We start from the raw sequence: 14,155 nt of genomic DNA, 5'->3' as shown, positions 1-14,155 counted from the left end.
TATATATATATATATATATATATATATATATATATATATATATATATATATATATATATATAGATCACAAAGAAATTCTTAAGATCACATTTATACAGTATCTTAGTGTTTATTCAGTGCTGAATGACTTCTAGACTACTTGTTTATTTCAATGCAGTCATCTGTGCTTTCTGTTTTAGCTGTTGCCACATTGTTTCACTTTTAGAGATAAAGACAAACTGTTTGACTATTGCAATTATTGGAAACATAAAGCTGGATTGCACCTTACTTGAAACTAATACATTTATCAGCTAAGGAAAAGATGTCCATCACCAGAGAAATGCACACAAATATAAGATACAGCAAGGATTCACATTTTAAAAACAGCTAATTAAAATAGATGAATATTTCTTCATATTGCTGCACATACACACAATGGAAGTGTAGTTCAAATATGAACATATATAGTACACACTACAGGACTGTAAAACTATGTTTCAGTTTATCAAAGAGCAACAGTTACAGAAGTCCTAATTTCCCCCATTGTGGAAGCAGTCAGGAGAATATAAGAGAGAAATGTTTCAGATGACTACGCTGGTACTGCTATGGGAGCCTCTATCCTAAGAGAGAGAAAAAAACGTGAAAAAGTTAAGGTTAGAGTCTAAGAAGCAGATGCCATGATCACCACATGCAAAAACATGGGCAGAAAAAACAAAGCACTAAAGTAGGAGGAAATCAAAGCTCTATGAGGCCAGATGTGTTGTACTCACCTGCTGCCACTTGGGGGCAGTGTAAGAGGCGTGTGCAACAGTTGGAAATCTAGCTTGTTCATGTTTATGTGTATTTTGCTATATTTCTATTATCCCAGCCTCTTTAGCAGCAAAAAAAAAAAAAAAAGGAGAAAAGATTGCAAGGTGACAAACCATCACCTGAACTGTGGCGACGTTGTAGGTTTTTCCATTCCTCTGTTACTTTAGAAGACTAAAGCAGTCTAAGTGTAGGCCAGCAAGAACAAAGTCGGATTCTTTTGCCCCACAGTCACACAAGATCCTCAGCAGACATTTGTGAAAAGCCAAATTTTTCAGATGCTTCAAGCAGAAAAATGAACAGATGAAGCTTTTACTCCAAATTACCTTTTAGATCTTTGTGTTTTCGCCACAGCAAATTCTCACAAGATCTGGCAACACATACTGCATCTGTTAGCATTATGCACATATAAAGTAGGTAGATTTCTGTTTTGACATTCAACGTCTTTGATGCTCCTACTTATGAGAGAAGATGTGTGCAAAAGCTTATACTGTCTCCGTATGCTTTAAAGCCATCTTTAGCTTTGGAGCATGTTTAACAGCACACCTAAAAAGGCATTTCTCCAAAGCGCAACTAAGCTGAGTATCAAATGGGTCTTCATGTTTGCAGTATTGGGGGTCCGTGATTGCCCTTTTGTTTGAAATTGCCTTTGAATGTTCAAGTTAAACTGTTTTACTGTTTTTAATGTTCTTTTTTGTTTCTACATTCTATCCCTACTTGCTTTTATTCCTATATTTTAATCATGTAAAGCACTTTGCATTGTCTCTGTACTGAATTGTGCTATATAAATAAATTTGCCTTGCCCAGCTCTGCTACTGTTTTCAAAGCCACAGCTCTCAAATGGGTTGTAAAAGAAACAAAGAGCTGAAGACTAACAACTAAAGGTAGTAGCAGAACACGGCGACACAACTAATTTAGGTTTTAGCAGACTGCTGGTTTGGTGTGTGTGTCAGAAGTAGGGGAGGATCTTACAGAAAAACGGTCGTAGTTCCTGCGACCGGGCTGGATCTCACTAGAGTAGTAGCTGGGCGGTTTCTCCGGCCAATCCTTCACTTTGCGTCCTTTTCTCCTGCTGCTGACCTCCTCATCTGAGCTCCAGGACCCTTTGCGGTGCTGAGGAGGGGAGTAGCTCCTCTCCCTCCTCGCCGATCTGCTATTCAGCTCCTCCATCAGGTCGTCACGACTTCGGGTGCGCGGCCTGGACCCCCGCCCTCTCCTCCCGGCTGAACTGGCCCTCTCATTCCTCGACCCCCCGTGCGTCGCTCTTCCCCGCCGGTTGTCCCAGTCTGAATCGTCACTGTACTCGCGCAGTATCCCCCTTCCTGGCAGCGGGTCGTCCCTGGTTCTGTACCCACGGCTGTCCCGCTGTGGGCCCCCTCCTAAACGGTTGGTGCTCCCGCTGGACTGACTGGACATTCTCGGATACCCCCTGGCCCCGTCCCCACCGGCGGGGTCTCTGCGGGAGGAAAAGCTGGGAACTCTTTGGATGATAGGGGGCAGAGTGATCACCCTTCTCTCCATCCCTTGCACCCCCATCTCGTCCAGCGCTGACAACATGCTCGGGGGGCCGGGGGTGTAGGGCACTGCTGGAGGAGAGGGTTGCGGCTGCAAACGGGTCTGTAAAGGGGGCCTGTTTTGAACGGTGTGCGGTGCCATTTGAGGGGGGGCCACATCCAGCCCCCTCACCTGGTTCTCCAGGTAGTCCAGCATTGGGTTGGGACCTTGAACGCTGCTACGCAGGCTGTTGTTTACCATGTATTGTGTATGTGACGAGGGCTGCATCTGCGGAGCCGCAGGTGCAAAATGCATGGGAGTCATGGAGATGTTTTGCTTGGTCGGGTAATCTGACATCGAGGCTGGGAATAACAGGGAAAAAAGGGAGATAAAAGGCAGATTAGAGCGCCAACGTATAGAAAAAGACATTAAATATACAAAGGCACAGCATAAATGAGTAACAGTCTTGTTATAAGTCTTTATTAGTACAAGAACTGGTTTTCTTGACCCTTTGAAGTCAAACTAAATAAACACACCCCGAGTAAAGAAACAAATCCTCAACCAAATAAATCTTTGCTTGCCTTTGTTTGACTGATATTCACCTGAGTACAGCAGGGGAACACCCTGAGAGGATGCATTGCTGACAGTTGCATAAATAGGCTGACCGTTCATCCAAGGAGCCATGGCTTTCTGGGCTTGTTTCAGCATCCGGTGCTGCATCACAGCTGCAAAACAGAGCAGAGACCACAAACACTTCAGTCGTGGAAAATATCCCTAAACTGGTTTATTTCATCACAATCTGCAAGTCAGAAATCATTTCCAATATGTTTGGACCTGTAAGTAAATTAACCAAGAAAAAGACATTCCGTTTAAATTATACAGGAAATTTGCAGACTTTTCATGCCTGAAACCAAACTCACCAAAACTATATTTCCACTGCCTATGCTCCTCTTACTTAGTGTGACAATGTGTAATCACTTTGCTAGGTGCAAATGAAAACTGTGAGCCCAGCTCAATACGGCTGAAGCTAAACGTGACACGCCTCAATTTTTAAATCCTTGTCAGACTAAAACTGTATAGGTAAAAATAAAGTTGGTCAAAGTGACCAATCAGGTTTCTTTGCCAGTGCATATAATCACAAGAAGTGTATTTGTGTTTAGTACAGGAGCCATAACAGGGGCCAGGGCCATTTCTACTGTCACTGGCTTTAAAAACCAAAACAATAAATTACTTTTGATAAAGTTAATCCAAGACAAAGAGTTTCCTGGATGTATACATACATACAGCCCTTACTTTTTCTGAAATTCTTATACCAAGTCTGGAAACCAATTTTTCCCTCCATACACGATTAACTTTGTCCAGACCAATCCCAACTTGGAAAAATAGGTCTAACTTCATGCTACCTTTTCAAGAGCGCAAAGTAACCCTGAGGGGGTTGGACCTTTGATGCATTAACTTTCATAACTTTAGGTCGCACCAGAAAAGAAAGGTTAAGGTAAAGCTGCCTCCTCTCGACTCCATGACACGAAGCCATCACTAGTACCTTTCTCAGGACAACAGCAGGTCTGAGGACAGCAGGGACAGCGGACGTAGCAGCAGCATTTTTGCGGGCAGCACTGACAGCAGCATATGCAGCAGAGCATGATGAGCAACAGAGCGCCAATGATGATAAACAGGACGGTCAGCCAGTCTGAAACGAGAAAAAGATAATTTCTTTTACAAGAGCTTAACCTTGTGTTTGCTGCCTTTGTTCTCTGTGAGAAGGTTAAAAAACGGCAGCAGGAACTGACAGACGAAACCTACGGTACACGATGAGTCTGACTTCTCGGTCCGAGTCGCCCGTGGTGTCCCCAGCAGCGTCGATGCTGCAGTAATACATGCCGTTGTCCCACCACATCACCTCATTTATCACCAAATCAGCTTCTGTTAAGAGAAAATCCTGTTTGAGTTTCTCTGAGTTGGGTTGCAGTAAAATGCTAATTAAGATACATTAATAATTATATAATATGATCTCTAGAAAAAACTACAGAACATATTCCTTTAACACTAATGTGATAGCCTGTAGACTATGTATGCTAAGTTGCTAACTATAACAAAATAGATACAAAAATTACTTTTCCTACAATATCTTAGGGAGGTTTTACACACGGATCCCAGGGAAGCGCATTCTGCATGTGGAGCAACAAAGTCATCATGCTGAGATCAAACTTACTATTCTGGAGCGTAATTTTTCGACTTCTATACTGTGACCCCAGCATTGGATCGTTGATGCCTCTCTTCTGGATGACGGTGCGAACTGTGCGCTGGCTGTCGGGGCAGTCATTGGCAGGATCCTGACCGAGCTGCAGAGCTGCCTGGTAGGCTTTAAAAACAAAAGGAAAGCAATGCATCAGGCTTTATCCCTTCACAGTTTCAATAGAGAATCAAGATGCAAAGATGTTTTTTTTCTGCAGTGTTGCAGTAATAATTGACACAATGTCTTTTTTCCCCATTCCAATATTAAAAATCTGAATGTGAAATAAGCCAATACCACAGCAACTCTTAATAATATAATTAAAGGCAATTAACAATCATCAACACTTCCTATATCATAACTTGGATATACTGAAAACATCCCATACAGCCCCGTTGGTTCAGTACATGCATGTACCAAACCAATACACCATTGTTTTGTAGCTAAACACATGCAGAATGTTTACGTGCAGAACTAAAGTGCCTCAGTGCAACGATCTGCAACGCGGCTTTAAAAAGTGACACCAAAACAAAACCAAGAGGCCTCCCAGCCAGCACTAAACTCTGCTGCTTGGGAACATTAAGGTTTCTCATGTAGCTACAGTGGAGAAAGAAAGTTTGGCCTAAACAAAACCTTATGCGAGTGTACGCATCTTTACTCGTTTATCCTGATTTAAACATACCAAAAACACACAGAACTATGAATTTAAAACCAAAGTACATACAGATCCATTGATCCACATCAATATTACATTGATGCAAACTGAAAATATCGATCCATGTCGTCATTTTTAAAGATGCACCTTTATTTAGGAATTCACCAGGCATGACATTAAGTCAACAGTGATCCATTATTAATATTAATTTAAAATCAGAAGAATGTGGTATTTGATTTAAATGCCTGCTTAGAACTAAAATAATCAAATTATATTTGAGTTTTTGCAATGCGTTAATAGCAAGGTAACTAAATATTGCTAGATGGGCAGATGATATTGCATCAAATTGATCGGAAATCATAACAGACTTTGTTCTATCGGCAAATATTGTATCGTCATCCAAACAAATTCATATCACATGGGATTGTGTTAAAGCTGATGATTTACACCTCTAGTTATCATGTTAACTTCATAATCTCATATAATATAACCCCATCACCGAAGTCTCCTTCTCACTGGTTCGTCCCCGCGCTACGGTCTCCAGGACGTTCCCGGATTGTTCAAACGTTGCTGGATTGTTCTTAATTTATGTGTGAACGCAATCCTGACCCTAAAGTGCTCTTAGTGCTCAGAAAAAACGTTTCCCAATTCTACCACTATGCTATTGTGACAAGAATCAAATCTGCAATGGAAGTTTCCTCACCCTTGGTGGAATTTCCCTACATTTACAGGAGGTCTCTTCACCTCCACCATTAGTTTCAGCCTTGCCAAGAAAGAGATTAAACCACCAGTATTTTAATTATATTACTTAGCAGCACAAAAAGATGCAACTGAATGGGGTTTTCTGTACAGAATGAATCACCTCACCATAAGTGCCATTCTATGGTATATCTTACCTTTGCGCAGCTATGTGTATACATATCTTGGCAAGTAGAGTCAAAAAAGCAAATGTTGTGTTTTTCTACTGAGAACTCATCTGATCACATCAACTCCCTAAACCTAATTTTTTAATTTGTTATGCTGAGACTTATGTTTTAAACCCTATGACCTGCTGCTCACTCTTTCTCCATTGCTAAATCTTAGGGTTAGGGAGTCAGGATTCCTGTCGTTTAACAAGACGATGCATTTTGTTTATGTGATACATCCTGATAGCTTGATCACAAACAAGCTTTGGTCTCATTCGCCATTTAGAGGTTTAAGTTTCCTCACCTCTCCTTCTTGGAGTTGCCCAGAAGGCCTCTCCAAGAGCCTGGTGAGTCCATCCATGTGTTGGCTGATATTTAATGCTATGATCCAGTCTTAAGAAGACTCCTGGCGTAAGTATGTCTATCTTTTCTGTTTTTTGGGTTGAAAGTGGAAAAGAAAAATTCAAAATCAAAATCTGCAACTCACCACCTATTTCTAATCTCTTGAAGTCCAAAAGTTTCTCCTTAAGCAGCCATTTTATTTGCGCAGCTTGGTAAAAACAAAAACGTCTCCATCTTTGGAGGTATGCAAATAAACATGGTTACATAAATGAACCCGGTGTTATGTCTCGAGCACCGATCCGTCTGCTTTACACAACTTGATTGCGCAAAAAAGGGCTTTGTCCACAGAGATAGGTTAAATGCCAACTCTGACATCTGGTTTGGCTTGTTTTGGGACGCTTATGTGTCTAACTTTTTTTTCCCCCACTTTCTTGTTTAGTTTTTTTCAAATGGATTTTTATGTCAGTAGGTTGTGCTATAGTGGACTTAAAATCACTGGTCTATATTTGGTTTCAATGATCTGAGGGCTTGGGAGTGCCCTTTTGTTGCCTCAGTACATTCAAACTAGCTTTTGTAGTTTTTGTTCTCAATCCCTTGTAATCTATAATTACACCGGAGTCTGTATTCCCTGCTGCGGTAGACTGCATAGTGTTTTATTTCAAGATTAGATAATCCATGTTCTTCAATAGAAAGTTAGAGACAGAAGCTATCAATAAAAAGTTATAGGAACCTCCCTGTCAATTGATATTTACAGCACCTTTAGCTATGGAACTAGCTCCACCTTCACATCTAGAGTTCCCAATCCTGTACAATATCTGCAATCCTGCTGAGCTTTGGTACATGGTTGGTGTGTGCTGTCAGATGGAATTGGGTTCACAAAATCAAAAATGTAGGTGATTTTGCCAATTTTAGAGCATATGCTGATCATTCTGAGGCTCTGAAGCCTGAAATAAGAATTCATTAATCTCTCTGCAGCTACTGCATTATTATAATGGTATAATTAAAGTCCTGAGCCGCTGGTCGTACTTCTCATCCTTTTTATTCATAAATGAAATAACAGCGCTTGTCTTTGACAACAGAACAAAGATATTTTTCAGTCACTATGTAGACTGGAAAATATCCTGATACACCTTTACCAGCAGCTAGCTTATGCACAATGTGGAGGTGTGCACACTTCTCTCTAGCTGGGAGACCTATTCCAAAGTGCAGGGCAGAGCACCTATACCTGCAACAGGCCAGATCAAGTCACTGTGTTTTTAGTCATAGTGAACGTGGATTGTTCTTTGCATGCATGAGGATGAGATGCATATAAAAGCGGTGCCTCTAAGAGCTGATAGACGTGTGGGTATGAGGAAGTTTTTACAAGACAGGTAAGGCCACTCCTCCTTCAAATCCTCTCATGACCAAGCCATGCCAACGGCTGCAGGCCACACATCACGGATTAACTAACATTGTTGCTACCTGGTTCCTCTGCGTTGAGCCCAGACCCAGATATGAACCACCATGACCTCTCTATGAAAGGTATTGTGATTGCCCAAAACAGTTACTATCATGCTCCATCCTGCAGATTTGTGAGCCCACTGCATTCTTAATGCATCCCAGGTAACTCTTTAAGACCCTACAGAGACAACAACATTTCTGACTGATTTTCAGTGTTGGAAACACGTATTTAAAAAAAACTCATACAGAACAACAAAACAATACTCACAAAAATATAGTTTCACAATGTTTCAAATAATAAATAAGAAAACAAAAATAAGAAAAAAAGAGCAAGAACTGAAGGAGCAGAATAAGATAAAGCTATTTTTCATAACTCTACATGGACTAAGGGGACACAGAACCTAATGGCGTCCTGGGATCGTAGGATCATAGACTGTAACTGATGTGTTTAGGGGACATGTAAAAGGACAAATACACAGGTAATAAACCAAAAATAGATTTATAGATAAAAATTTAGAAATTAAAAACTGCACAGAGACCGTGATGACCAACACAATACAAAGTGCAATGATTGGTAGGATATCTGCAGCTACTCATGAATATTTGAGCCCCACGATGAGCGAAATGCAATAAATGAAGAGAAGTGTGTGAGGAATTATTTTATAAAATGTAACCATAGTCCAAAAGAGGCAAAGAGGTGGTGGCAACAAGATGTTTCCTAGCATTTAGAAGAAAATCATGAAAATCATGTTTCTGAAAAAGAAGTTTATACTCAGCTTTTTAAAAAGACTAACAATGTGTGTTTTAAAACTTAACTTTTCATCACTTATCATGTCAATATATTTGTAGGACACAAACTCAGCAAAAAAAACTTTTCAGGACTCAAATTACAATATAATAAAAGGCAGTCTCCTGCTGGAAAACAATAACACCTTGATCTTATTTGCATTCAGTACCAGTTTGAGCTGTTTTAGTTGTGACGAGATAACATCAAATGCAGACTGCAGCTGCTTGAAACAGTAAACAATGGTGTCATCAGCATACAGATGAACAGCAGCGTGTGTGGGACCCAAAATAAATGATGTAGGACCCAATGCTGACCCTTGAGGTCCACCATTAATGATATTTCAGAGGACTGAAGAGGATCCATTGCGATCCATGTTTTCGGTTTGACTGATAATTATTAAACCAACCCAGAGGATAGTTTCTAAAATAAAATGTCATGATCAACACCATCAAAGGCCTTAGAAAGGTTAAAGAAAAGGGCACTGCAATAGTTTTTAGCATGTAAGGATCTATAAATGTCATTAATGACCTTAATGTCAGCAGAGATTGGACTTTATTTCTTTCGAAAACCAGATTGATAATTTGAAAGTATATCATTAGAATACAAATATTTTTTTCTGTGTTCAGCTCATAAGTAGGGTGCTTTGAACACTACTCTCAAGTAATTAAGGACGAGACGGCTGGTGCATTCAGAACAAAGCTGCTCAGATGTATATTTTAGTAATTTGAACGAATAAAAAAAGAAAATGGCACATAGTAGTGCCTGAATGGATCCTGCCGCTCCTTCTCTATGCAGCGACAGCCTCACCTGTGGAGTAGTACTCCAGAACCGGGTCTTTACAGAAGGACTTGAACCTCCATGTGACGAGGACCTCCTGAGGGTTGGCTGATGTTGTGTAGTCACAGTGGATTATCACAGAGGCAAACAACGTTGTGCTCCTCTCAGTCTCTGGGACGATCACCTGAATGGACAGCAGCTCTGGTACAGAAACACAGAACAGTGGGATAAGAATCAAATCATTGAAGTTATAGCAGCACAACTCTGTGGTTGAATGCTGGAATGTGACCAGACCGGCTAACGATTTACTACAACCAGACTGTATCTTCACCTATAATCACAGCTGTCAGTAATGAGCCGGAAACTATATGTCCCGGTGAAAAGAAGCCGCTGCTAATAGATCAGATAGTGAACTATTATAACCGGAAAACATAGACACTTGGTACCTGTGTCAATTGTCTCCGTTTATCAGCTTTTTTTGTCATAATTTAACAATATTTGAACAGTTATGGTCATAATTTATTTCCTCAAGATTATGAAACAGAAGCATGAGAGATATGGCTTATTCAGTTCTATGTAATTTTACAAACATTTATCCGCTCTATCCAGAGCAGGTATTTCACATTTTATTATGTTGTTTATCCTAAAAAAAAAAAAAAAAGGATTCCATTGATTACCTTCAGTCTAATAAAGGAGCGTGTTATTTTACAGTCATTACTAAGCATCAAACAGATAAAGAAATCTGACAACGAAGCACTCCAAAAATGACCTTATATTAAAAGGATATCCACAATAACCTTTAATATTACAGTAATATAAAACCTTCAGCAAGGCTGTATTTTTACCTTCAGTTAGACTTTCATAATTTTAGCCAGGTGAATGAAAAACAAATATTGCCGCCTCCACACATTTACAGCATCTCCATGGGTCAAACAGCAAGCAGGTAATGTCTCAAGGTCATGACAAGATTAATCATAGAAAAATATTTATTTTAATATTTTGTTTTTGAAACCTGTAACTATTGGCAAAAATAATATAGTAAATGCTTTTACCAAGAAAAGTTTTATTGATCAATACAGTAGGGGTCTCTACCTTCTTCTTTTTTTATCTTTACCTTTTACAGAAAAAAAAAAGCTAGCTTTTTCAAATGCTCTCCAGCTGGTTCAGTTATCAGGACTTTGGAAAAGCATGTAAAAAAAGGAGAAAAAAAGAGATAGATAGTGGCCAGATGTCCAAAAATAGATATAACTACATATAAAAAAAACTATACACTATGAGATATGACAAATATAGAGAGCAAGAATAACGCTAGTCTGTGTTTTTAATATTATTATTATGAACATAATAATCAACAAGGGTAAAAAAGGTCCAGCAAATCCTTGTTTCAAGTTACATTTAAGTAAAGGACAACCAACATTTGCATAGTTTCACAGAGAAAACTGTATCTAGATGAAACTGTGCTGCTGCTGAAGGCACAATAGACAAATATAGACAAGAGTCAGGGCAGACTTTTAAACAGCAGACAAAATAAGCTTTTGAGTTCCGTTCATAATCCTCTGCTCCTGACTAGCTCACTTTTCTTTATTTTACAAAACTTGCCTTGAAACGAGATTAGGAAGATTCAACTAAAAAGCCCTTTAAAGGTTCGTTTGTTTTATACAGGAAAAAAGTGACACAGATTCTGGTCCAGGAGGTGACATGAAAACACACATAAAGGGCTTTTGTTCATAACCTCCTTGATAAATAATGTCAGCCTGATGTTGACTTGTGTGCCTGGACAACTAGGCCGCCTCCAGAGACGGCCTTGTGCTGTTTACACCTGTCGATCATTAACTTTGAGCAGTCCGCTCCTACTTTAGACCGTCTGCTCTACTTTTCTTCTTCATTTTCTCTTTAAAAGCCTCGCTTTAAAAATGCGACATAACTCTGGTGTAGAATCACAGACAGACTTTAAGGCGGAGGGTGGGGGGTAGCTACAGGGAGAGGTAAAGCCTCACCTGTCGGCAGGTGCAGCAGCAGAAACACCGCCAGTATCAAATTTCCCATCTCGGCGCTCTGTATCCTTCCGCGGAAACCTCCCTTCTCACTCTGTTAGTGACCGCAGGTCTTCGAAAAATCCGGAATATTGGTAGAAAAACGCAACAAGGGCGCTGTTCCGCATAATCATCACCCGAGGGGTTTCACCTATGGCAGCATTTTGGCCAGGCTGTAGCTTTTTTTTTTCTCACTCTCCGAAGATGCGACAGAGTCGTGGTGCGGACGAACTTTCCCCCGTAGAAAGGCGGAGGCTGAAGATCCCCTCCCCCCACACAGCTACAGGTGACATCACTGGCCCCGCCCACTGTGACAGGTGCAGAGGGGAGACGGGACAGGGGATGCATATTGACACACTTCTTCTGTTATTGCTTCTTTTTTGTTTTACTCTTAAAACTTTAATATCATCAAACATAGATGACATGAAACCTGAAAAACAACAACGTAGGTCTTGAACAAAGATTTAATTTATTAGGGGCTTAAAAAAAAGGGGGTGTGGAGGTCCCCTAAATCTAATAGATTGTGCCACTGTTGATGACGTCACCTGTTTGTGAAGTTTCCATGGTAATGAGTCTTTTGCCTTGTTGCAGACACAACCATTTTTGGGCTAGAAAAAAGGTGCATTCTGTACATTCTGTCCTCTTTTTCTTAAAGCTACAGACATCAGTCTTTCTTTTTTGTGCTTTTAATCATACAAAATGCTAAAAAGGAGCAAGTGGTCCAGAAACAGTAGTCTGCAATGCTGCTGTGAGTTTCCATTAAACAAGAACGCATTCCTGACGCCCTCATGGGTCTGGAGTGTGTGCATCACAAATAGAGGGATTACATCCTGGTTGTTAGGGTTTTCTCTCAGATGCAACATGTTGAAGTGCTGGAGCTCTGTTTGTCAGGATGTTTACGTGCCTTTAATAGGACATGGACCCGCTTCCAGCTTTGCAGCGAAGTAACAAAACAGGCCGGCCTGTGCTGAGCTGAAGTGCTGTTCACTTCTCCCTCAAGTGGGCTTGAATACTCTAAAATGCTTCAGAGACGAGACGCTCTGCTATTACGCCTGTTTTTGGCTCCAAATGCTTAATTCCTTCTTTATCTGTGTCAAGAGAGAACATGCAGCACCTTTCAGTCCGCGCTGGTTTGTAGCCATCCGCTGCCTGCTGAATATCAACACAGCGGCTTGTTAATTTGAATATAAATTAGTATCAGAACGTACATTTTCCCTTTTATTTTTTAAATGCTGCTAGAAAATCAGTGCAGCAAGTCACAGATGTGGGGAAAAAGCTAGTCCTCACATGCAAAAACCAACACACCATATGAATAAAACAGTAATTTAGAACAGAAATATTACACAAGTCAAAACAGATTTTACACTTTTGTAAAGGAAGGATACATGTTGCTTTTCTAAGTCTATTTAAAATGGCCCCAACCACTTGTGCTGTAAACTTACCTGGACAGTGAGAGCAACAATTCAAAAGAACTGTGGTGTTCATTGACAATGAGTACTTTTCTCAGGTGAGCTTTTCCCAAACAGAAACTCCAGGTGGGTTGGACCTGAAACGAAGGGCGTGTGCATAGAAAAGTACATAATCGTAATGATAACCCTGTGGACTTGTTTTCTCTCCCAAAGGCAGCATTGTTTGAGTGCAGGGCATCATGAAGTCTTTGAAATGCCAGACAATTTTACCGTTAAATTAAAAATTAACTCAAAATGGGTCATTTCTGGATCTTTGGACAACACCGTGATCCAAAATATAGTCAAATGAACTCAGAAATGGTTCACCAGACATAAAATCAACCTTCTTCCATGACCATCTAAGTCCACTGACCTAAATCCTGTAGAAAGGCCTGTGGGATTATCTGAAGAGAAGAGGGTGTACAAAGGAATCCTCTCTTTCTGTTTGCTCCAACCTTGATGAACATTATGCTGTCCTGTTGGAAAAAAAAGGGGTTGCACAAGATACCTGAGTAGAAGTGCATCTAAGCGGGATTTAGATTTATATAAATATATGTGTGGCTAAATGTATTAAAATTTAAGGCTGAATATTTCCTGATTTCCAATGTGAGATCATGCCACTGCAATAACAAGCTGAATTTATTTTAATGTGACTCGGTTAGATAACAAACAGAAACTTGGGCTAAAGTTATGCTACCCTAGTATTAAAAGCTAACTTGCCTGTTCTTTGTATTAAAACAAATATATTAGCGTAATGTTTGAATATATTGGGGATGTGGAAAAAAAAGTGTTTTAAGCAATAAGACGGAAGAGGTTTTAAAACTGCACCATTCTACCCCATCCAACAAATTAATCTTGAAGGAACATGCACATTTGAAAAAAACAAAAACAAAAACTTTGCTTTTTATTAATAGTTGCCCATCATTATATCTAAAAGGTAATTAACATATGACAGAGTCTAACTATAAGCTGAAAAAACAAAACCCCATGGATGTTATGAACCTAAGCTACATGTAGTCGCTTAAAGTTTATAATGTGATGAATTAGAATGTTTAAAAAAAAACGTTGTCAATAAGAAAATAACCATTTAGTAAAACCAAAGCAAGCTTGACTTAAAGTTAGGAGAAAACAGTGGATCTCCACAAGTTTCGCTTAAGAATGAAATTTTCTAAAAAGACACATCAACGTTCATAACAGGATTTTTTTCTGCCAAACTGGGATCGGTTTATATTCAGTTCGATTCAATTTTATTTAC

The 14,155-nt window shown here is 39.8% G+C and overlaps 1 protein-coding gene across 2 annotated transcripts; it reads right to left on the bottom strand.

The window, feature by feature from the left end:
- Nucleotides 1-60: 60 nt before the first annotated feature.
- On the bottom strand, nucleotides 61-11,780 carry ildr1b (immunoglobulin-like domain containing receptor 1b). Of its 2 annotated transcripts, XM_012864324.3 has the most exons (8): nucleotides 11,417-11,777; nucleotides 9,450-9,620; nucleotides 4,493-4,642; nucleotides 4,084-4,203; nucleotides 3,824-3,970; nucleotides 2,883-3,005; nucleotides 1,759-2,642; nucleotides 61-599 (listed from the first exon to the last, which is right to left on the bottom strand). In XM_012864324.3, exons 1-8 carry the CDS (start codon nucleotides 11,463-11,465, stop codon nucleotides 561-563), a joined length of 1,683 nt encoding a protein of 560 aa, XP_012719778.2. In that variant the 5' UTR covers nucleotides 11,466-11,777; the 3' UTR covers nucleotides 61-560. The 2 variants fall into 2 exon arrangements, with proteins under 2 accessions (XP_012719778.2, XP_012719777.2); XM_012864323.3 differs by lacking the exon at nucleotides 61-599 and having other exon boundaries at nucleotides 1,539-2,642; nucleotides 11,417-11,780.
- Between the last annotated feature and the right edge of the window lie 2,375 nt (nucleotides 11,781-14,155).

This window comes from Fundulus heteroclitus, chromosome 7 (genome assembly GCF_011125445.2).
Source record: "Fundulus heteroclitus isolate FHET01 chromosome 7, MU-UCD_Fhet_4.1, whole genome shotgun sequence".
In the NCBI taxonomy this organism is placed as follows: domain Eukaryota; kingdom Metazoa; phylum Chordata; class Actinopteri; order Cyprinodontiformes; family Fundulidae; genus Fundulus; species Fundulus heteroclitus.
This window is presented reverse-complemented; position numbering and strand designations above follow the sequence as displayed.